The sequence below is a fragment of the Gobio gobio genome (genome assembly GCF_949357685.1).
Source record: "Gobio gobio genome assembly, chromosome: 1".
NCBI lineage: Eukaryota > Metazoa > Chordata > Actinopteri > Cypriniformes > Gobionidae > Gobio > Gobio gobio.
Window position 1 is genome coordinate 39803892 of NC_137097.1, and position 23806 is coordinate 39827697.

At 36.5% G+C, this 23806-nt stretch overlaps 1 protein-coding gene across 3 annotated transcripts in view; it reads left to right on the plus strand.

Moving 5' to 3' along the window:
- The window catches only part of tmem104 (transmembrane protein 104), a 68684-nt gene extending 55404 nt beyond the window's left edge, over positions 1–13280 (plus strand). For all 3 annotated transcript variants that reach the window (XM_079837698.1, XM_079837696.1, XM_079837697.1), the window contains one exon: positions 9989–13280. In XM_079837698.1, the coding sequence (XP_079693824.1) occupies positions 9989–10752 (764 nt within the window). In that variant the 3' untranslated portion in view covers positions 10753–13280. The remainder of the gene's footprint in view (positions 1–9988) is intronic.
- Positions 13281–23806: the final 10526 nt, after the last annotated feature.

Sequence of the window (23806 nt, forward strand, 5' to 3'; positions counted from 1 at the left end):
AATACATGGCCCCGGTCATCCTCACCTTAATACAGTGCAGTCGCCCTGTCCCATGTGCAGAAAAACACCCCCAAAGCATGATGCTACCACCCCCATGCTTCACACTAGGGATGGTGTTCTTGGGATGGTACTCATCATTCTTCTTCCTCCAAACACGTTTAGTGGAATTATGACCAAAAAGTTATATTTTGGTCTCATCTGACCACATGACTTTCTCCCATGACTCCTTTGGATCATTCTAATGGTCATTGGCAAACTTAAGACGGGCCTGGACATGTTCTGGTTTAAGCAGGGGAACCTTCCGTGCCATGCATGATTTCAAACCATGACGTCTTAGTGTGTTACCAACAGTAACCTTGGAAACGGTGGTCCCAGCTCTTTTCAGGTCATTGACCAGCTCCTCCTGTGTAGTTCTGGGCTGATTTCTCACCTTTCTTAGGATCATTGAGACCCCACGAGGTGAGATCTTGCATGGAGCCCCAGTCCGAGGGAGATTGACAGTCATGTTTAGCTTCTTCCATTTTCTATTGATTGCTCCAACAGTGGACCTTTTTTCACCAAGCTGCTTGGCAATTTCCCCGTAGCCCTTTCCAGCCTTGTGGAGGTGTACAGTTTTGTCTCTAGTGTCTTTGGACAGCTCTTTGGTCTTGGCCATGTTAGTAGTTGGATTCTTACTGATTGTATGGGGTGGACAGGTGTCTTTATGGAGCTAACGACCTCAAACAGGTGCATCTAATTTTGGATAATAAATGGAGTGGAGGTGGACATTTTAAAGGCAGACTAACAGGTCTTTGAGGGTCAGAATTCTAGCTGATAGACAGGTGTTCAAATACTTATTTGCAGCTGTATCATACAAATAAATAGTTAAAAAATCATATATTGTGATTTCTGGATTTTTTTTTTAAGATTATGTCTCTCACAGTGGACATGCACCTACGATGATAATTTCAGACCCCTCCATGATTTCCAAGTGGGAGAACTTGCAAAATAGCAGGATGTTCAAATACTTATTTTCCTCACTGTATATATAATGTGGAAGAATGATAGAAAACACTGAATATTATATGTATGTATGTATGTATGCATGTATGTATGTGTGTGCGTGTATGTATATGTCTGAATATATATATATATATATATATATATGTATGTGTGAATATTGGCGTATCTGTAAATTAGTGCAGCCATCCATTGAACCAGACAAACTTCTCATGCTGATTTCTAAAGATTTGTCATTGGGTTGGTCAATAGGTTGACCAGTCACCTATCAAATATTTTCCTCTTTCCAGTTTTGTGCTTTTTCCCCATGATCCTCTCCGCTCTCAGTCATTACTCACAGCAGACAGCAGGACAAGCAGGCACGTCCCTTGTGTGCCTGTTCACCCATAATGCACAGGAGGAGAGACCGTTCCTGCTCCTGTGTCAAATGAGATGTGGTAAGTAGGGTTCGGTTCAGTTGGCGCCAAGGGAGCCACTTTGTGTTTTAGCCTCAATGCCATCTACTGCCAGGGCCGTCACTCTGCTGAACCTTACGTACCAGAAAGCGGATCTCAATTATTAGCTCAATGACCACAACAGCCTCATACTTGACTTAATACTGCTTGTTGTGTGTCGTTACTCATCTAGGCACAGATATAAAACCTCAGCAGTCTCAGAACCCATGGCCCTTCACAACCACTTGTATGAAAAGTAAGAAGTGGCTTGTTTATCAAGAACATGGTAATAGCGTCTTGTATGCAATGCTGTGCATCTTTGCATGCATTATTTAAAGGCAGTTTTATTGCAGGGGTAATTTAAATGGGAAGGATCACCTCCTCTCAGCACTGAAGTAGAGAACATTTATCAGATTTTGACACAGAGAGCGAAATGAGTCCGTGAGGTTGCCCGCTTTAATTCATATTTAGCGTGAACATTGAGGAACGGACAAAGAGCGTGCGATTACTCACTGGAGATTAATGGCTTCATGTTGAATTGCTTTGGTGGGCTACAGAACGTTTCTTGGAGATTGCATTACTGTTAATGCAAGGTGCTCAACAAGACTCAATCTGTGTTGTTCAGGTTGAAGACATCATTGCATAATTTTATACGTTCCTGTAGCTCAAACCATAGAGCATGGCGCTAACAGTTTCATGGGTTCAATTCCCAGGGAATTCATGAACTGGTAAAAAAAAAATCACTTGAATGCAATATAAGTCGCTTTGGATAAAAGCATCTGCCAAATGCTTAATGCTGCATTCACACTACCATCTAATTTGTCGCTGCATGTCGCCAGTGGCTGGCGGTGAGGTCGCTAGTGGGCGTTCCCACAATTTTCTAGTAACGTTTGTGAATGACATTCATGGATGTTAGTCCATCTTTTCCTTCCAAAATGTTTGTTTGTGGCGAGAAAACTGATTTGTATTTAACTGCGATGCCTTTCTCTAAAGGTCTGTGTATTCTTCAGTCTCCCACACAGTCGTGTCCACATCTTTCAAAGTATACTCAACCTCGGATGAGCGTGGATGGACTGGTTTGACACCACATGCGCAGTATGATTGTTTTTCTATACTCTACAGGACATCAGAGGGCAGCACTGGGTCATGTCATTTTCAAGATATTTGCTTGGAAGGATAGAAGTAAAGTAGTGGATCTGCCGTTTCATGCAAACAACAAGAACCAAAGCAAAGACGATGGAAAATGATATCCTGCTTTGTTTACCGTTCTTTCCGCACTCTTCTTTGACTACTGAACAATACATCACAACTGCGTATTGCCACCTAGTGGACTCTTCTGTCTCAAGATTTACCTTAAAATTGGGCTGTATGTGGACAGTGTGCACAGACGTCCACAGCCCCTCCTGATGACTAAAATTGTCATGTGGACTGTAATGGAACGTGGGCGGTCGTAGTAGATTTTGGGCTTAAAAGAGCGTGTCAAAGCTAAAGTTAAACAAAAGGCTTGCTGTCGGGATGAGCTTTTTGAGAAATGAAAATACTCTGAATTTATAGCATTTACAGATATGAATATAACTATTAAACATAAGGTATTGTGCACTTTTCACACAGATTACCTCTTTTTTTCCCCCTTGGAAATGCATTTTTCGCTACTGTAAAGCGAGTTTCTATGTGCATAGACATAATAAATTGATAATGAAATTTGTCAATTCTATTCAACATCACCACTAAGGATATAGCTCCAGTACTATTTAAATGTTGAGGGTTTTTCCTTTATTTAAAGGCGTCCATTGAAAATCAGACTTTATAGTGTTTTTATAGGTCAGATATCCTGTAAAAGGTGTTGGGTCTGAAACCGCATCGGTGTGGGATATTCTGCAGCAGTGTAGTCTCAAGGTGTACTGAAATATAGCTGTGCCTTAATGAATACCCCAGGCAATGGTTCAGCTCATAGAGCCTGAAAATTGCTCTCAAGGAAAATGGATTGGTACCTCTCATTTAGCAGGGCCTGCAATGTGGACAAGCTACAAACTACCATACACTGCTTTCCTTAACAGACCATAAAACCACTCGCTCATTTGCTCAAAAATTCAAGAGGTTCATCAACTGGTCTGAAATGGCTTTGACTATCCATATTGTGGATGCTCTCTACTGGGTTTCTTGTCTAAACTGTGGTAAAATAGATGTCTTAAATGTTGCACTCTCTTAAGCCTGCTATGTATTGATGTCCACATTTGCCTCCTTAATGAGTTTCTGTTAATTACTTTAAAAATTAGGTGCAGAGTAAAGTTTAGGCGGTTAGGGAGATGTATGTATGCTATCTATTCACCCTCCATCACATGAGCATTTTCATTCAGTATTTAACAGAACTATATCACAAAGACAGTCCAAAGAGATCAATTCAGGATGATTCCGAGTTACCTTTTCTGGCAGCAGAGAATAGACTGTTTCTCTGCACTGTAGTATAGGGGTTAAAGATCTGGGCTGGGTACTGAACCAGAAGGCTGATTCTTAATGGACTATCACCATTGCACCCTTGAGCAAGACCTTATTGATCAGATGACTGTTTTTTTTTTGTTTTTTTTCAAGTATGAGATGGTTGTCATGAAACAGCATTCCTGTCAAACAAACAAACTCCTGAACCTATGGGCGGCTATGTACATATTAGCTATAGTGCAAGACATTTATTTATATTAATTACTAATATTTAATTATATAAAAGAATTTATATTTTACAATTCATTTAAATGCTTTTATTAAATTTTTTGAATTTTGTACAAATAAATATCAGTCATGATTTAAAAATGTGTGTGTATATGTGTATATATATATATATATATATATATATACATACATACATACATACATACATACATACACACACACACACACACACACACACACACACACACACACACACACACACACACACACACACACACACACACACACACACACACACACACACACACACACACACACACACACACACACACACACACACACACACACACACACACACACACACACACACACACACACACACACACACACACACACACACACACACACACACACATACACACACACACACACACACACACACACACACACACAGTAGAGACTGCTTAGGGGCGGTATAATGCTATGACTAAAGTTTTTGAAAAGAAGTCTCAAATGCTTGCCAAGGTTGCATTTATTGATAAAAAAAAATACTGTAAAAAGAGTAATATTATATTCATTTTATTTTAAAGTTAAAAAAAAATTATTCCTGTGATGCAAAGCTGAATTTTCAGCATCATTACTCCAGTCTTCACTGTCACATGATTCTAATATGATGATTTGAGGCTCAAGAAACATTTCTTATCAATGTTGAAAACAGTTGTGCTGCTGATATTTTTGTGAAAAAACGTGACAAGAAATATCAAAATAACAGCATTTATTTGAGAGAAAATTTTACCAACCTCAAGTATGTATATATCCCTGAAATTTGATTGTTTGATAGGAATGTTCCAGGACAAGCAATGGAACATGTCCTATTTGGCAAAATCATGATTACTGCAAGTTGCTTTGGATGGCTAAATAACAAAGTTTATGGATAATGATTGATACTTTCACAGATGGGATGTTTTTGACGTCTGCCTAATGTTCTCGACAATCATCGTTCTCCATTCACACTTGATGGTCACAGTTGGTCATGTGACTCAACATCTCATGGGTGCTTTGTTCATTAAGAGTGTCCTTTAAAACCCAACACCTCTTCCCTAGAGGGACGCTTTAACAATCAGTGTCATTTTGTTTGTAATGACATTTCTGTCTTTTGACTTTGCTGCATTAATTTATTTGGCCCTTTTTTATATATATCCTCCTTGTCTACCTGTGTGGTGTCTTCCAACCAGGTTTTTCTGGCACTGGTGTCAGATGCAAACATATCATGATGAAAAAGACTTAAAGACACCGATACCAGTGACATTTTCAATGGCCATCAGCATGTACACTGAGGGAATTTATAGCGTGTGATGAATCGCTGTGCCGGGATGCAATCACATCTCATCCCTAAACAACAAAAGGCCTCTGTGCTGAAGGTTGAGCGCCTATAGAATGACTTGAGTTGCGTTGTGAGATGTCAGGAGTATTTGGATTAAGTGTGCCCTTGAAATATTTTTTTTCCTCTCCTTCTATTCTTTCAGTGCAGTTTTTATGAAAAGGAGTAATGCATCTTGAATCTCTCTCCATCCCATCCATGCTTGTATCCTCTCCAGTTGGTTCATCGGCTACATTAGAGGCCTCTGACGTTTTCCTCCAATGAATTGCAGTTCCATCATTGTGTGTCTACTTTTGTCCTCTAGTTGAGCTCTTGTGTATCTGTTGTACTGTATTAAGCATATTGCACATGAAGGTTGCCTGATATTGCAGTTGTTGTGCCTTTGGCTTTGTGTACTATATATTTTCCCGTCCTTTCTTAGCTGACCTGTCTGTCATGGTACAGTACTTTTCAATTTCTAATATTGTATTCTATAATACAAAAATAAATAATCTGTAAATAATTGAATAAAATAAATATTTATTTAAATAAATATACACCACTATTATAAAGTCAGTGAGGGCATTTATTTAATTGTATTAAATTGATCAAAAGTGAAACTAAAGACATAATGTCAGACATTGGTTTTACGTTTTCCTTGTCTGTCTACCATTTTTGTTCAGACCAATGCAAAAATCGGACCTCAGTTGATGAAAAACAAGCCAATATGCATTTTAAACAACAAAGAGGATAAAAAGCTGTCTAGATTTATTCATGGAGCAGATAAAATGCCTTTAATCATTTATCATTTACATCTACATGTTAGTAGATACATGTTATGTTATTATTTTAATATTCATGCAAACCAAAAGTACATAGAGCTGCTAAAATATTTGTTGTTTGTTGGTTTTCAATATAAAACTTCAGTATCAGTACTTTTTGAATATTTCCAGCACATTTTAACGATACCATGATAATATTGATAACTGATAATTCTGGTTACTTACAAAAGTCATTTGTAGATTTATATAGCACTTTTTACAATGCAGATTGTTTAAAGAAGCTTCACAATGGTAACAGGAAAATAATGCAACAGAATTTAATAGAAAGTAATATAGTTAAATATTTAGTGTCCTCAACTGAGCAAGCGAAAAGCCAAAGGCAACAAGGGCGACGGTGGCAAGGAACCAAAACTCTATCAGGTGACATAATGGAGAGAAAAACCTTGGGAGAAACCAGAAATTTGTAATGGTTATTTGGTTATTTATATACTTGAAATGAGGTTATTTTGTAGTTTTTCTGCATCTCAATGCGAGGGTGGCATCATGCAGTCTGTCCTGAGACATGTACCCTTGTACGGTAGTATCGCTGTAATTACTTTTTTTTGTAGCTAGTGAATTATTTATTCCCCTTACATGCAACCTGCCCTTGATTAATAGACTGAGATTGGTGTGACATGCACTCTGCCCCTTGTTTGCTGCCAGAATGTTTTATTACTGCCAGGATGAATGCATCTGTTTGAAACACTGAAGGCGCACGTGTGTGGACACCTTTAATGTTAATGGAGACCTTTGGGTCAGAACTGCTGTCGGGAGCACCTCCGATTAATTGCACGTCAGCTGGACTCTCGCATATGAGGAAGGACCCAATCCATTTTCCCCTTTGAATCAGATCAGCATTTCACATCTACACATGTAGTCCTTAACCTGGCAATGTGATTCATTAGAAAGGAGGATAAGGACTGGTACATTTATTGAGGAGGGAAAGGACACCGCTCTATCAGCTTCTTTTGGGACTTTGGTCTTTAATAGCTACCCTTTTTGTTGTGGATTAAACGTTTAACCAGTAGAGTAGGCTATATTATAAGAGTATAACCATGTAAATGGGTTATAATTTGTATTTTATTTGTTCATGAAATTACTTTAAATGTCTTTCCTCTGCTGTATATCTTTATATAAAGATATCTAGGATCAGCATTAAGCTCTCTTGCTAGATGTTTGAGATAACAAATGGTGGAGTCTTTTGCGGTTTTTACCACCCAGTTCCTCTGTCTACCTGGTTGTCCATGCAGGGAGCATCACATAGAGGAGTCATTGGTCCGTCCTAACCAGCTCAGCATTTTCCAGAAGCCCATTAGATCCTTAACAATCTCATCTTGTTCAGCATTGATTGCAGCATTGACCAGATTAGAAACACCGAAAGAGAAGCATGTTTAAAGTTTTTCAATATTATAGAAATAATGAAGAGCTTAAATAAGTGTAAAAGATTAGAATTAGGAGACTTAATAATAAGGGTGCTTGATAAAAGTTTTTTTTTTTTTTTCTTTCTGTTTCTGACCTTTGGCTGTTTTTGTGTGCAAACCAATTAGTCAAACCTAACCCAGAGTTCAGTGTTAATAATGTATGTCCATAGGCGCATCTGTGTGTGCGCGAATGCAGTGCTAGCTTGCACCATGGTGGAATACTTATAAAATGGTTTTAAGATGGCAAGTTCACTGTATACAACTTTTTATACAACTGGTTTGTTCGGACAATGCACTTCATTTCCTGTAATGTCTACATTGGTTGTTATAGTAAAGTATGTGTATTCCTGCTTACAGAAGTCTCTTTTCTGTTTCCCAGTCTTTTAAAGTCTGATTATACAGCTGATTGGCCCATGGTTGGTGAACACGGGATGCATTGAAGCTGTGCGTCATGCCAGTGTTTACAGACTCAAGTTGTTGCGTCACTGGCTTCCAATGTGGACACGGTTTATGAGCAGCAAGCTGTCAATGTGGACAGACCAGAACTGGACATTTTTCCTCTACTCATGTCCATTATAACTCATAAACAACACACCATAAGTGACAGAGACCGTACTTTTCCTATATCCAGATCTAGTTGTGTCCTAAATTGATGGGAAACTATCTTTGTACAGTTCATGCTGAAACGGATCTACAAAAATCCAATTTAACTGGATTGCAAGCCCCATCCTCAAGAGACTTGGATTGATTTAGCAAAAATCTAATTTCATGTTTTGTTTTGTTTTGTTTTTCTATTGAGGCTACAAAAAAAACTAAATGGATTTGAGTCGGATATGCCTAAAAATCGGCTTTAGGCGGCCAGTGTTAACAAACCATAATCTCAACTTGGCAAACGTGTTTAAGAGATGGGAAAAGAAAAGAAAAAAAAATATATATATATATATTTTATATATATATATATATATATATATATATATATATATATATATATATATATATATATATATATATATATATATATATATATATATATATATATATATATATATATATATATATATATATATATATATATATATATATATATATATATATATATATATATATATATATAATATAATATATAAAATATAATATATAAAATATAATATATAAAATATAATATATAATGTATAAAATATAATGTATAAAATATAATATATAATCTAATATAATATAATATATATACGCACACACACACACACACACACACACGATCAGGCATAAGTGACAGTTGAAGTGAATAACACTGATTATCTCTTCATCACGGCACCTGTTAGTGGGTGGGATATATTAGGCAGCAAGTGAACATTTTGTTGATGATCAAGTTGATGTGTTAGAAGCAGGAAAAATGGGCAAGTGTAAAGATTTGAGCGAGTTTGAGTTTTGAGTGTGTATATATATATATATATATATATATATATATATATATATCATCTTACATTTCATGAAGTTGATTGGAGATGAATAGGGCACAAAAACTCATGCATGATGGAGCCTATAGAACACAGTTAGAAGAATGCCCTAAAATTCAGGATACGGGGCAAAAAAAATGCCCCATGTATATTTTGTGCCATTTTTGTCCTGAATAGCACGAGTGCAGATGTGATATTGATTTTATACAACAGTTCAATAAATAAGTTAATATTGTTTTATTTTAGACACATTTTTGTCTGCTTTTGCTCATAAATATATTACCTGTGAAGCCACATCAGAACTGTTGTGCGTCTCCGAGCGACACACAGCAGTGCTTCGTTTCTGATTAAATCAGTGTTTTGAGTGAGTCAGTCAGCGAACCAATGATTCAATGGCCCATTCATAAAGAGAGCCATTTACTTCATTCCTGAATGAATCCGCCATTTGAACAAACTGAATGAATGAATGACTCACATAGACATTTATCCACCTACTGGCAGTTTTAGTTTATTATTTAAGTATCATTTCATTTTGTCACAAAAAAAAAAAAAACACTAAAGGTATAGTTCACCCAAAAATTACAATTCTGTCATCATTTACTTACCCTCATGGCCGTTGAAGCCTAAAGGTTTGTGTAATACATTTTATTTTGAATCAAATAACACTTCTTTCTAAAGCTACTTTTTGCTTTATGTCTATTTGATGCTTTTCTCATTTTCTCAAGTTATATATATAGTTCTATATATGGTTGTTATTGCTATACATTATATTATTATAATATCATTATTTTACATGAGTTTTAATTCAATTTTTTTCTTGGTGACTCTCTTTCAGCATTCACCATGATGATCATCCTGGCTTTGATTCGTATTGGCAAGGGACGTGGTGAGGGCCACCCATCTATGGCTCAGGTCTCGGGTGTGCCCAACCTCTTCGGTGTGTGCGTCTACTCATTCATGTGCCAGCACTCGCTGCCCTCGCTCGTGACGCCCATCTCCAACAAGCAGCGCATGAGCGCCCTGGTCATGGCCGACTACATCCTCATCCTGTGCTTCTACGGGCTGCTGTCCCTCACAGCCATATTCTGCTTCGACAGCTCTCTCCTGCGTGACATGTACACTTTAAATTTCACAGATAACTGCGATGTTTTGGGCATTCCAGTGTTGCGCTACTTCCTGGGCCTCTTTCCCGTCTTTACCATTAGCACCAACTTTCCCATAATAGCAGTCACACTACGCAACAACTGGAAAACTCTCTTCCATCGTGACGGCGGCACGTACCCTTGGGTAGTGGACCGTGTCGTCTTCCCACTCATTACTCTAGTGCCGCCCATTATCGTGGCCTTCTGTACTCACGATCTGGAGTCGCTTGTGGGTATTACTGGAGCATATGCCGGAACGGGCATTCAGTATATCATCCCGGCCTTTCTGGTATATTTCAGTCGCCGTCATCTAGAGCCTGTGTTGGGAAGGGATGCTGTAAATAAGCACCGGTCACCTTTCCGTCATGCTTTCTGGGTTTGGTTTGTGATATTGTGGGCAACATTCTGTTTAATGTTTGTAACGGCTAATATTGTCCTTACAGAAACCAAGAACTGAGTATAAAAGCAGATTTCCTTTGTCAAGCCGTGTTTTTGTTTTAATTTTTGAAGGGTGGTTGTTAAGTTCTTTGTTAAAACGGGGGGATTAGCTGAAATTTAATTCAGTCTAATTTAATCCAGTGTCTAAAAGGGACCAAAAGAAGTTTTGGCATTACTTCAGTAGGACTAACGTGAGACTTTTCTCTCACAAATCCACAATCCTTTAGTGGATGTTCTGTAAGGCAAGATTCAACAACGCATTCAAAATGCTACTTCAGTTTTTGGAGTTCTTGGTTTTTCTTAGTCAAGTGAATCTCATGGAAACACGCCTGGGTCACGTTTCACCCCAAAAACAAAAATAAATGGGCAAAAAACAATATATGTTTACTATTGTTTAAGAAGAAAAAGTATTTGAATATGGGACATTATTTACATCACAATTAAGCACATTTATCCCAAATTCTGTTCTGAATAATGATTCTCATTATTGCAATATAGTTAAAAATACAGTAAAACTACTAAAATACTATAATAGTGATTTTTTTTTTATATAGATAATTTAATAAATCATCCGCATAAATGAAAGGCAAACAGATATACTATGATGTATAAATGCTTCACAATTTAAATATGTAAAAATAATAAATCATATTTCCAGTTTATATTACTTTATGAATAGTTCCCAATTTATATTATATTTTAGATTGTGATGTATTTATACAGGTTTTTTTTTTTTCTCTTTTTTTTTTTTTTTTTACAGTGATGAGCAAATTTTGCATTATAGTAATGAGAACTTGAGGGGAAGGTGTGGTTTAACTGTCTTCCTAAATCGCAGTGTTCTTAAGAAACAGCCTTTCATTTTGCTTAAACAAAAAAATAATTCCTTATTCAAACCTTTTTGATACTGGGGTGAAATGTGGCAGACAGATGTCGTCACCCTCTGATTTGTTTGAAAAACAACGATCTGATGTTTCTTTGTTCTTTTGGACTCACCAAAAACATTCATAATATTCAACGAGTCCAAGACAAACTGACTGACAGTAAACGTTCCTTGTTTGCATCTTCCAAGATTGTTAGCGTTTCACAGCTGGTGTTTCCGGCGTTCCTAACTGGCGGCTGGCACCTCGCCGTGTCTCCTGCGCTGACTGATGGTGACACGAGCGCAACGGTTGTCTGAATAATGTGCCCAGACCTGGAGTTCAATCTCAGTTCATCAGCAGATTGATGGAGGCATTGAAAGCTTCCATATGTTCTCCATGTACTGACGTCGTATCTGAAGCTCACCGGTTCTCAAACGGGCCCTCTCGAAAGGGAAGACAAACTTGATATTAAATGGACACATCTGCCTCATGATCTATAGAGACAACTATTTATCATCATCAATAGATCATACTCGAGCAGTTATTAATGTTAAAGTCACTTTAGTTCTGACGAAGTTGTCTTGAATTTGGTTTCAATTGAAATCCAAAATTTATGGCAGCTGATTCCAACCCTGCTTTGCATTTTGCACATTTTGGTACTCATTTTGGTATCAAAAATGTAAATTCTCTCATCTAATCACCCATGTGTCATTCCAAACTGTTTGACTGACTTTCTTCTGCAATACACAAAAGAATGTTTCAGCTCTTTTTTTCATCATTGGATAAACATCATTGGGGTTCAAAACACTGACTTTCATTATAAGAAAAAAGAAAAAAAAATTAATCTTTTATGTGCAGAAAAAAGGTTGTTCTTGTTTGGAATGACACGAGGGTGAGTACATGATTACAGGTTTTTAATTTGATCTAAACTGTTCCTTTAACAGTCTGTTTTTCTATGTGTGTGTATTTCTGCTCCATCCATCTCGTGTCTGCCTCAGGTTTTCTCAGGCAACATGAATCAGATTCATTAGTTTGACACTTTTCGCTTTGTGTTGTTTGATTGGTTTGATCATCTGTGATGCGTTTGATACTGTAAACGGATCGCTGCTCTCTGTGAGAGTGCTGTCTGCTGATCTAAGAGAACCGTATCAGATCCTGCGCTTGACTTTACACTGTTTCTGCTGTTGGTTTAAAGGGAAATATGTATGTAAGATCTTGTTTGTGGGCAGAACGGACGTCTCCCTACTCAGTTCTTGCTCTGCTGTGCTCCATAAGCATTCTGTTAAGGACTGAAGGACATGCATTGGCGTTCATGTCTCCCTAAAGACACATTTCACATGGGTGAAATGCCGTTACCAAAATCCTCATGTAATGCGTCCATGTCTGTTTTTTTAATGAAACAATTGTGCCTTCTTTCCAGGGATCTTCCTTCTTTTACCTAAATAATCATTTGTCTCTCTCCATCTCTCACACATCTTTTTCTTGATTGTATTTTCTGTGCAGCCTGTCACTTGCATGTCAGATACTTCATATACTTGACAATCACGTCCACCGATGTCTCGTTAAAAAAAAAAATGGAAATCCTCTTTTTGATCTTTGAGATTGACATTTTGTTGTTTTTTGTTGTTTGTCGTGTCACAAAAAAACATAAAAAGTATTTTTAATAAATAAAGAAATTCTCAGTGTATGTAATGTATTGTTTGGCATTATTTCTTTTTCATATTTGCCTTTTCATTTTGATATTGCATTGCTTCAAGATGTAATGACAGCTAATTGTTTGTTGCATTTGAAATATTGAATTTTTTTTAAAAAAAAATGTACACTTTATGGACACTTTTGGAATGAAATCTTGTTTAAATATTTATTGTTTGACTAATTTAAAATCGCAAAACCAAATAACAAAAAATACCTTCTATAACCCTCATACTCTCTAATGCATTATTGTTGTTATTATTATTATTTGTCAAGCACAGAAGGCGGCTACTTCCGCTCTGGAAGTCTATGGCAACCCATAGAACTGTATGGTAAAAAGTTGTGAAATTTGGCACACTGATAGAGGAAAGTCCAAACATTCACCACAGCAAAGTTTGAGTCTCTAACTCAATCCCTCTAGCGCCACCAACTGTCCAAAGTTTCACTTACATTTGTTAATAACTTTTGAACCATAAGGGCAAACAAAATCGTTTTTTGTAAGATGAAACAAAATTATTTTTTCTTCTGATTTCTTGGCTAAAGCAGATTGCAAACCCTATGATGTAATTTTCTGTCATGAACATTTTCCCACTATTTAGAATTATCCAACTCCAACTTTTTCCCCAACTCCTCCAAGACAGTTTGTCTGATTTTTACGAAAATCGAATCAGATCATCATCAGACCATGCTGGCAAAAATTTATCAAAAGCTTTTTGATAAAAGTTAAATGATAGTAAAATTATGTATTTTATGAACACATTTTATCAACGCGCATTGTTACGAAACTTAGTATGGGTCATCGGCGACGTTGTGAGTTAACATTAAAAAAAAATTGAGGTCGATCGATAGTGGATTTTACTGATACCGATAACTAGGTTGGACCGCATTTGCAGATAACCGATTAATCAACCGATAGTTTTTTTTAATTAATACTGGACCAAAAATAAATAAATAAAACCATAACACTCTAAGTAAAACAGTGCTGAAACCATGAAAATGTGCTAAATGAAATACATATGTAAATATTAATATATTAAAATGAGAAGTTCTAACAACAAATTCTAAAAAAAAAATAGACAGGTATGTACACAGAGACATATTGTAAAGAACAGGGAAATTGCTAACAGCTAAAATCAACATCTCCATCTTAACACGACACGACACCGCAGTAGCAGTACAGCAGACGGATCACGTGCACTCCACTGACTTCACTCCTATTGGTTGTCGCTCGCGAAAATCCCTTCCCATTTGCATAAAGTTGAAAACTGAACTTTTGTTGCTTGTCTCGTGTCGCTTGACACGCCCACATTCTGTCGCCAACGGTCACTGTCGCTCGTGTCGCCGGAAGTCGCCAGCGCTCCATTGAAATGAATGGGATCGTGTCGCTTTGTCGCTGCGTGTCGCTGGCGGTGTGAACGGGGCTTTAGTTGGCAGCGCGTCATCGCGTGTCACTCCCGGATAACAGAAAATGGGCAAAGAGGCGGAACGTGGGTGGAGCTGAGGTGACGCGATGACTAACAGACAGCAGACAAACGACAATCCACCTGTCACTCAAAGTGGCCACGCCCTTAATTATGCAGAACTTTAAGGCTTTATATAATGTAAAGGAATGAGTTATAAAAAATTCACCCCCCTCACAGTTGTCATGAAGGGCAAAATTAGCCGTATAGACCAAAACCACAATTTGTTCTAGGCTGTAAACATGTTTTATTCTGCTGTAAAGTTGGGCATTTTAACATGGGGCTCAATGAGATTCTGCTCCCTTCTGGAGCCTGTCCCTAGCGGCCAGTCGATGAATTGCAGTTTAAGTCACTTCCGTATTGGCTTCAAGAGAAACTGCGGGAGGTTGCTGCTTCTATAATACCAGCAGACCCTTCTCAGAGCTCTCGTACTGTGTAATGACAGCGCACCCTTCTCAGCCGCTCCAGAAATGGACGAAACCCGGAAAAACTATCGGTATGGATTTTTGCCGTAAACCGATTGTTCCACCAATCAGCTATCGGTGCCGATTAATAGGCAAAACCGATGAAAACCTCTAAAAAAAAAAAAATACATTTGTGAACATTTTCGAAATTATTATTCCAATTGAGACGAAACCACCAGGAAAATTGGAATCATAGCAAGGTGACCAAATAAAGTAGGCCAAATGTCAAAATTTTTATTGTACAGGCAAAAAAATTGCAAAGTTGGACATGGGTCATATTTTATGTGTTCATACATATAATTGTTGTAACATTTGGGATGTGTCATCAGGACCATGCCCTGAAGTTACTCAAAAAGTTTTGAGACAGTTCTAATTAAATATCCCAAAATGTTATTGCTTATTGTTGCAGTTTTTCTGAAGCTCCCAGCCATGCTTGCATGTCACATTCCTTTTTGTGCTTGGCCCCGATAATTGCTGCTTGCAGCTATATCTTTATTATTATTATTTATTATTTTTAGTATATTTTTTAAACCAATTTTGATATAGCAGATCTATGGACTGCAGAAATCATCTAGAGGACAACAGTGAACATTTACTCAAGGACATTTTCATTTCCCAATTTTGAATCCTTTCCAAAGTTCTCCAAGTAAACAGGTCTAGCTCTTTATTGTGACCATAAACCTCTGAATTTTAATCCCAGCATGCCTGTGACATCCTGTCCTTTTATGTCTGTACTGCTCTGTGGTGGTGTTGTAAATTAAAACGTCCCTCTTAATTCATTCTTATTTTACCTTCATTTGCTTTCATGTATGCCACATTCTCGGAGCCGCTTGAAAAGGCAGTGCAGGTTGCTGGATTTCACCCTGCTGGTTTGATTGGATGAAATGTGCCATTTTTATGGGTTTAGTCGCTTTCTATAGTACATGCTTTAAATAGTAATGGTGGATGGGCCAATTACTACTTCATCATAAACCTTGCTTTACCATCATGTATTTTTATTTATTTTAAATAAACTTCTTACTCTGCATATTTTTTATTACGAGTCTTACATTTGCTCATTAAAAATGGCATGAAGGTCTTGACCAGAATTCCAGATGCTACTTTTTAATGGTCCATGCATCAATCTCATAGAAGGACGTTTTCCGTCATGTACATACAGCCTCACCTGCATTAATTTATGTCCTAGCTTTAGGCCCTGCTCTATTGATTAGATGAAGACGAATATTGATCCACACCTGCTGCACAAACTATAACCTTAACAGAGTTCAGCACGGGACGAGAACATCGACTATAGCCAATCTGTGTTTTAGAACGAAAGTACAGGGATGAATGATTTGTTAATGCAAGCATCCTTTGTACTGCTTATACATCATATTTTAGATTTCTTTCAGGTTAAATTACTTTGAATATTATAGATAATATTGTTGACTTAAAAAATGAAAATATCAGGTGAAAAATACAGAAGTTTTGTGTTTAATAAAGATTCATAAGGAGTGTTGTAAACCTGCCGTTTTTTAATGCAGACCATCTCACCATCTATTGATCAACTGTGAGACAGCTGCCGCTTGAGTATTGCAAAGCGAGAGCCCGGACAACATGTCATTGTTTGATTTATGACTGTGCTTCTCTACTTGACACTGTATTAAAAACATCTTAATCATATTCTGCATAGTGGTTCAAAAATGCTTTTTATCAGAAAGTGTTGATAAACATAGGTAGTGAGGAACTGACCCATGAGATTCATTTTTAGGTTCCAATGCATCAACTGTGCACCCGAAAATGAAAATTAATAACGACTAAAGTTCCACACAAAGTTATAATATGGCTGTATAATATGTAATACGGAGTTGACAGTCATGGACATCATCTACTTTCATTAGGCCGGAAGAATAAATCATACAATTTTGGAGGGTGACCTATCCCTTTAAGAGGATGTGTGGGTGTGTGTGTGTGTGTGTGTTTTTGTGATTTATGAGGACACAAATTTGTATGACACGGGTATTACACTGGTATTACGACGTAAACATGAAATATGATGACATTTCAGATATCCTCATATTTAAAATAGCTTTAAAAACATACTAAACAATGTTTTATTAAAAATTTAAAAATGCATAATGTTTCCTGTGATGGTTTAGGGGTAGGGGTGGTGTAAGGGGATAGAATGTACGGTTTGTACAGTATAAAAACCATTACGCCTATGTAATGTCCTCACTTAGCAAAACAAACCTGTGTGTGTGTGTGTGTGTGTGTGTGTGTGAGAGAGAGAGAGAGAGAGAGAGAGAGACAGAGAGAGAGAGAGAGAGAGAGAGAGAGAGAGAGAGAGAGAGAGAGAGAGAGAGAGAGAGAGAGAGAGAGAGAGAGAGAGAGAGAGAGAGAGAGAGAGAGAGAGAGAGAGAGAGAGAGAGAGATTTTCCTGTTTTTCAAGTCAATGGGTTTATATGACTTTTCCGATAAATAAGATTATTCTTAAAGGGGCTATATGCAACTTTCCCCCCAAAATAAACGTAACAATAGCCTTTTTATTTTACCATTTATGACTCAAACATCTCCTGATGAGCATACTGACACCTTGTCCGCTCACAGTGGGTGCACCTATAAGCCTGTATCCTATTTGTCCTATTTTCTAGCGGGTCGTCTGTTTTTTTTTGTTTTGTTTTTTTTAAAAAGAGATCTGTGCAGTAGTGTTTTTTTATTATTATTATTTTTTTTTTATTCAAGAACCGTACAAATATACAAATACTTTCAGGAGAACATTAGAGTTAAGACATAAAAGACATTTGTATGTAGAGTCAAATATCTAAAGGAAGCATATAAAATAAAATAAAATAAAAAACCTTTACATACATATGAAAAGGACATATAAAATCTAGCGGGTCGTCTTTTCCCGCGCTGTCTGCGGATGTGACGTCACCACCGCTGCGAGAGCGAGCAGAAAATGAGAGCAGTTCTGTTTTTTGGCCACAGGTGTCAGTCGCGAGTTTAAATTTCAGAAAAACGCATATAGCCCCTTTAAGGCATTGTATATTCAATTCAATGTTTCTGTTTATTGGCATTAGTCGATTGTTCATTTTGATAAATAGTAGGCCTAACTAAACTGAACTATTGATTTTACTGTTCCCAACAAGTGAATTAGCTACAACAGATTTAATTTATACAATCATATATGACACAAATTTCATGAAAAAAACTTTGCTTTATCGAGGTTCTGTTGCTTGGAATATGGTTCCAATATACATACGAAAGGTAAAAGCACATATGTATTTAGAAGACAATGTAAAGATATCCTTACAAATATACGATTTATGTATGTTTGATGTGCTGCTACTGCTAAGATAGTTTGATGATTTGATTAGTGTAATTGTATTTTTGGTTTTATTTGATTTTATTTGTATGGGTTTTTTTTGTCTTGTGTGGCTGTGTGGACCCCAGAAGATTAGCAACCACTTTGGAAACTAATGGGGATCCGAATAAAGAATAAGAATGAACGCTCCATATTGATATTGAGGATTTTTATACAAACGTATTGCATTGGGTTGAATGAACTTATGCACTTGCTCTCAACGTTAGCCTAATGGATGTTATGGGACTGACTGGTGTAAAGACTGGTGTTTATTCCAGTCAGTTAAACCAGCCTTGTGCTGTCATCCTGGATGCAAGCACACATGGACCGTATCTGATTCTGAGGCTATTTACCTCAGTGAGTGAGATTTTCTTTAAGCCATTCATTTTTGAGCTGGAGGCGGTATTCATTGTATTTTGATTAAATCGTCGTCATGTTAATTTTAGTCAATTTTACCGACTAATATTGACGAAAATAGTGTGTTGTTACAGAAAGAGCGGAACGTCACTTTCACTTGACTAGCAAAATAACTTACTTGTTCAAGTTCACTTGTATTGTAGGCCTACAAACAGATGATTAGCCTGTAATATTACATTTATGTTGGGTTATATAGGCTGAATAACCTCATATGCATTTAGGCGAGTTAATTAGCATACCGCTAACCAGGCCAAGTAATAAAGTCAAGATACGTTTTTGTTGTTGCTATGGACTACGTTGACGAGAGTGAAGTCACTGTGAAGCTTACACTGGCGACGCAGGCTAACTTACCTGAGAGAAAACCGATTTCATGGTAAGTGATTTAAATTTCATCAGTAAGAAAAATGCTTGTTTTAAAGCGTGTTGTTTTGCAGAACATCACAGTTATATGATATGAGAATATTTTGCAAAACATCACAGTTATATGATATGAGAATAGTAAAGCCTGTAGTTAGGAATAACATGTTATTTAAGAAAAAATATATATATTTTCAGAAGTTTTATTTATTTATTTTTTATCTTATTTTTATTTTTATCAAACCTAGTCTGTGGGGTAAAACGCCCCATCATCATAATTTCTGTACCATGTTCTGAACATCACATCCTTTGATTTTCCATCAAGTGTAATTTAACAGGTGGTTGAATAAAAAAATATTTGGACTATATTAAAAACTACCTCAAGTTAGCACCAACTTTTATCTAGACAGTTAGAATCAGCTAACAATATTTTTCAAATGTATTTTCAATATGGTCCAGTAGGCCTATGTATCTACTGTTGATTTAGCTTGTCTTTTTAATTTAAAGGTAAAACTTAATACAAATTATTTTTTTGTTTAAAATCCAAACACATGGAAACTGGACATTTTTCATACTTGGTTGGTTTATAGTTTACGTCATTGTCACTAAAAACTAGGATAACAATTATAGACACTTTTAACTTTTGTTTCACAGAAAATATGACTCAGTCCTTTAAGGGATAGTTGGAAAAACTATGGGTAGTTTACCCAAAAATGAAAATTCTGTCATCATTTACTCACCCTCAAATTGTTCCAAACTTAAATAAATGTCTTTGTTCTGCTGAAGGAAGATTTTTGGAAGAATGTTTGTAACCAAACAGATCTCAGGCCCCATTGACAACCATAGTAAGGAAAAAAATACAATGGTAGTCAATGGGGATGCTTATACAAGCATTCTTCCAAATATCTTCCTTTGTGTTCAGCAGAACAAAGAAATTCATACAGGTTTGGAACAACTTGGGGGTGAGTAAATGATGACAGAATTTTCATTTTTGGGTAAACTATTATATGCTTTCTAGATTTTTTTCATCGGCAAAAAACATTAATAGCCTACATTCTTAATATGTCATATTTTCTAAACTCTTTTGATTATCGCCAGTCAGAGTGAGCGCAACAGTCGAGTTCCCAGAAGTAAAAATCGTGGAAGATTTTTCATGATTTATTATATGAACATTTAAAGACTGAATAACCATAAGCTCCGAGGTTGTTAATTAATGGTAGCCTATATGCTTTTGTTGAAGCCATCAGCCTGAATAATTTCTGGTATTTTCTGGAATTATTGATGGAAAAAAAATTGCAAAGAAATCATTCTGCAATAATTTAGCAAATTGCATATTCATAACATTGGCTCTATGCCACCATAATATAATTAAAATGAAACAATCAAGATAAAATTAAAGTGTAGACTTTCAGCTATTCAGGGGGCTGAACAAAAATATCATGTGAAACATTTAGGAATTTAAACCATTTTATACACATTCCCCATATTTTAGGGTCTCAAATGTAATTGAACAAATTAATATAACCCATGGACAGCACCAAAGTCTGCTGTATCCCAATTCGCCTACTTATACTACGTCCTAAAAGTATGTAGGCCTACTCTTTTTGTGAAGAAAAGGTACATATTTTTGAGTGAAGAGCAGAAGAGTATGCAAGCTTTGGGACATACTACTTCGTCATCTTTAACGGTTGCTCTGTCGCTTAGTTACGTGCATCCCGTCACCTTTTAAACTGCCCTGTCAATCATCTTGTCACAGTTAAAATCCTCCACATTCAATTTCATTTTATTTCCTATACCGGATTGGAGAGAATTGTAGTAGCACGTTGATCTGCCAGTTGTGGTCTTTCATGCGGAGGCCTCATGTGTTTGCAATTTGAATATAATGATGCATTTAAAAATGAATGGCCAAACGTATCATTAGGCCTACAAAAGTTCTCAATGCTGTTGCAGGTGAAATATAATGTGGATATCACTGAATAAAAATCCGGTTAGATAATTATTCACTCTAACCCCTTTATTTAATGCTGCATTCCAGGCAGGTTTTTGAGCCCATAAGTTATGACTCACAACTTTGTAGTGTTCCAGGCAAAGTCACGGCAAACTGCCTGAGCGCAAGGAATTGTGGTAGCTAGATGTAAACAAAGCATGGCGGACCGTACAGGGCTTATGCTCATTTACAATCATTTCTATTGCCAAAGGTGCTTACTCATTGCTTATTTGAGGGAAACGGAGGAGAAAAAACGGCGCATGAGGCAAGAGAAGATGTTAAAGCTGTTATACCTTTTATTTTACGTTATTCGTGTACGACTTTCATAAACACTGCATCCGTAGGGACTGCCATTGTTGTTTCGCGGGCTGTGTGAAGTCAGAGATTGTAACTGGGAGTACATCGAGTACGAGTTCACGGGTGGGAAGTCACAGTTTGACTGCCGTTCCAGTGCACTTTCACGGGTAGAAGGTTTAAAAAACACGGGTTAGGGGTTGCCTGGAACGCGGCATAAACCTCTCTACATAACTGTCGGACTCGCACATCCGCCATGTTTGTAGTTTTTTAGACACTTTATATCCACGTTTGTAGTTAATCAAATCCGTCCAACGCGCAATGGGTTGCACTGCATGAAAACACTGAAATCCGGCACTATCCGGGCATGGTATACTCCTGTGTAATTTGATGTTTACCGGATGTATGTGGGAAAAAGCGGATCAGAGTAACACGGAACAGTATATTTCCAGAAAAACCCGGAAACCTCACGTATGCGGACGTATACAGGAATCCGTGAAATTTCACGGACATATACAGCTGAAACACTGCTGGGTGTGCTTGGACTGAGGACTGTTAGGTGTGAAGAAGACCTTTCATATGTTAATGACTGACACTTGTGCTGGCTGTTCTCAGAGGGAGGGGGGGCAGGGGAGGACTTCAGGATTGAGAATTATCTCTGGTCTACTGTAGGCTACAGCAAACAAGCTTTTTACACAGAAAAAATAATTCTTAAGGCCCTGAAACACTAAACTGAACTAGAAATGACTAAAGCCGACTGTGGGGTTGGTTCACGTCTGGGTCTGGGCCAAACCATCAGAATGGTGTGTCAGGGCCTTAAAACCACTGCATGAAAAGAGTCTCTTAATCAATTATTTTTTATAAAAACAGTACAAAATAAAAACCCTGTCTGAACATATACGTTCACAAAAAAATCTAAATATGTAATGAAATAAACAAAGAAATGTAATGGAATTAACAAAGGATAATTAACCAAACATTTTAGACTATCCCCAAACAATTTTTGCAAAGTTTTACAAATTGTAGGCAATAATAACATTAAATAAAAAGGAGATGAAATGTGGAAAATGAAAAATTTTGTTTTAAAAACACCAAAAACTGATATGCTCAAAATAAAAATATGGAATAAAAAAGAGCAGGGATTCACTTGCTCAAGAAACACAGAAACACAAGCAGATCTTTCAGCTCTGCAACTGTTAACAAAAAGTGTCACTCCAAGATTCTTAACTTTAACACGCTGCAAAAGAGGGGCGTTTTAAGGTTTGAAATCCACCATTCACAATAGATGTAGGTGCAACCAATAAGGTTACCAATAAAAATAAGGCAACCAATAAAAATAATCCTAATTTTACAGAAAAAAACTTCAGTTTTTTACAGTATTTTCTTGTAATTTTGAATTATGTTTAAAACGATGTAAAATTACAAACAATATCTAAATAAACAACTTGACTGTTATTTTAAGGATTATATCATTAATGACAAATTGCAGTAATTCTCATTTTTTTATACAGGAACATCACTGTATTATTTTTCTGTTTTCATAAATAACAAATTCATGCAAAATTACAAACAATATCTGTAAATTAACAACTGTAATACAATATTTAGCTCATTATATTAAAGGTTTATGTTTGTGTCCATACTAACAATTTAACATTATTCTTTGTCATTTTAAAGTAAATCTTATTAGTTTTATATTTACACTGTAAAAATAAAAACCTAAAAAAAACAGCAGCTACAGCTGCAAAACAAAAACCGTAAAATAAGTCAAATATCTTAAGTCAAATAAAGTTTAAAAACTTCACAGAAATTTACATTAAACGTTTTAGAGAAAACACTATTAGTTTACAGATTTTTCCTTATTTAAATTAAGATATTTTACTTTAATTTTCTGTTTTACAGTGAAAATGTATTTTTACATTCAATTCTGGATACAAATATAACAAAATATATAGCAAACTAAATATCAAACAATAATTGTTTTTAAAGAGTACAAATCTGCACTGCTCTCCAGGTTGAAACTTCCAGGCCTCTGCCAGTGCCCACACCACAAAACACCATTTGACCAATTAATTAAATATAACAGCAAATAAAAATAAATATACACATTTTCTAACTGTTGTTTAAAACAAGTTTTTTTCTCTATGTGCAAGGCTATTTGCTGTCTTTCCGTGTTCTTTTGAGCGTGATTGGTCAATC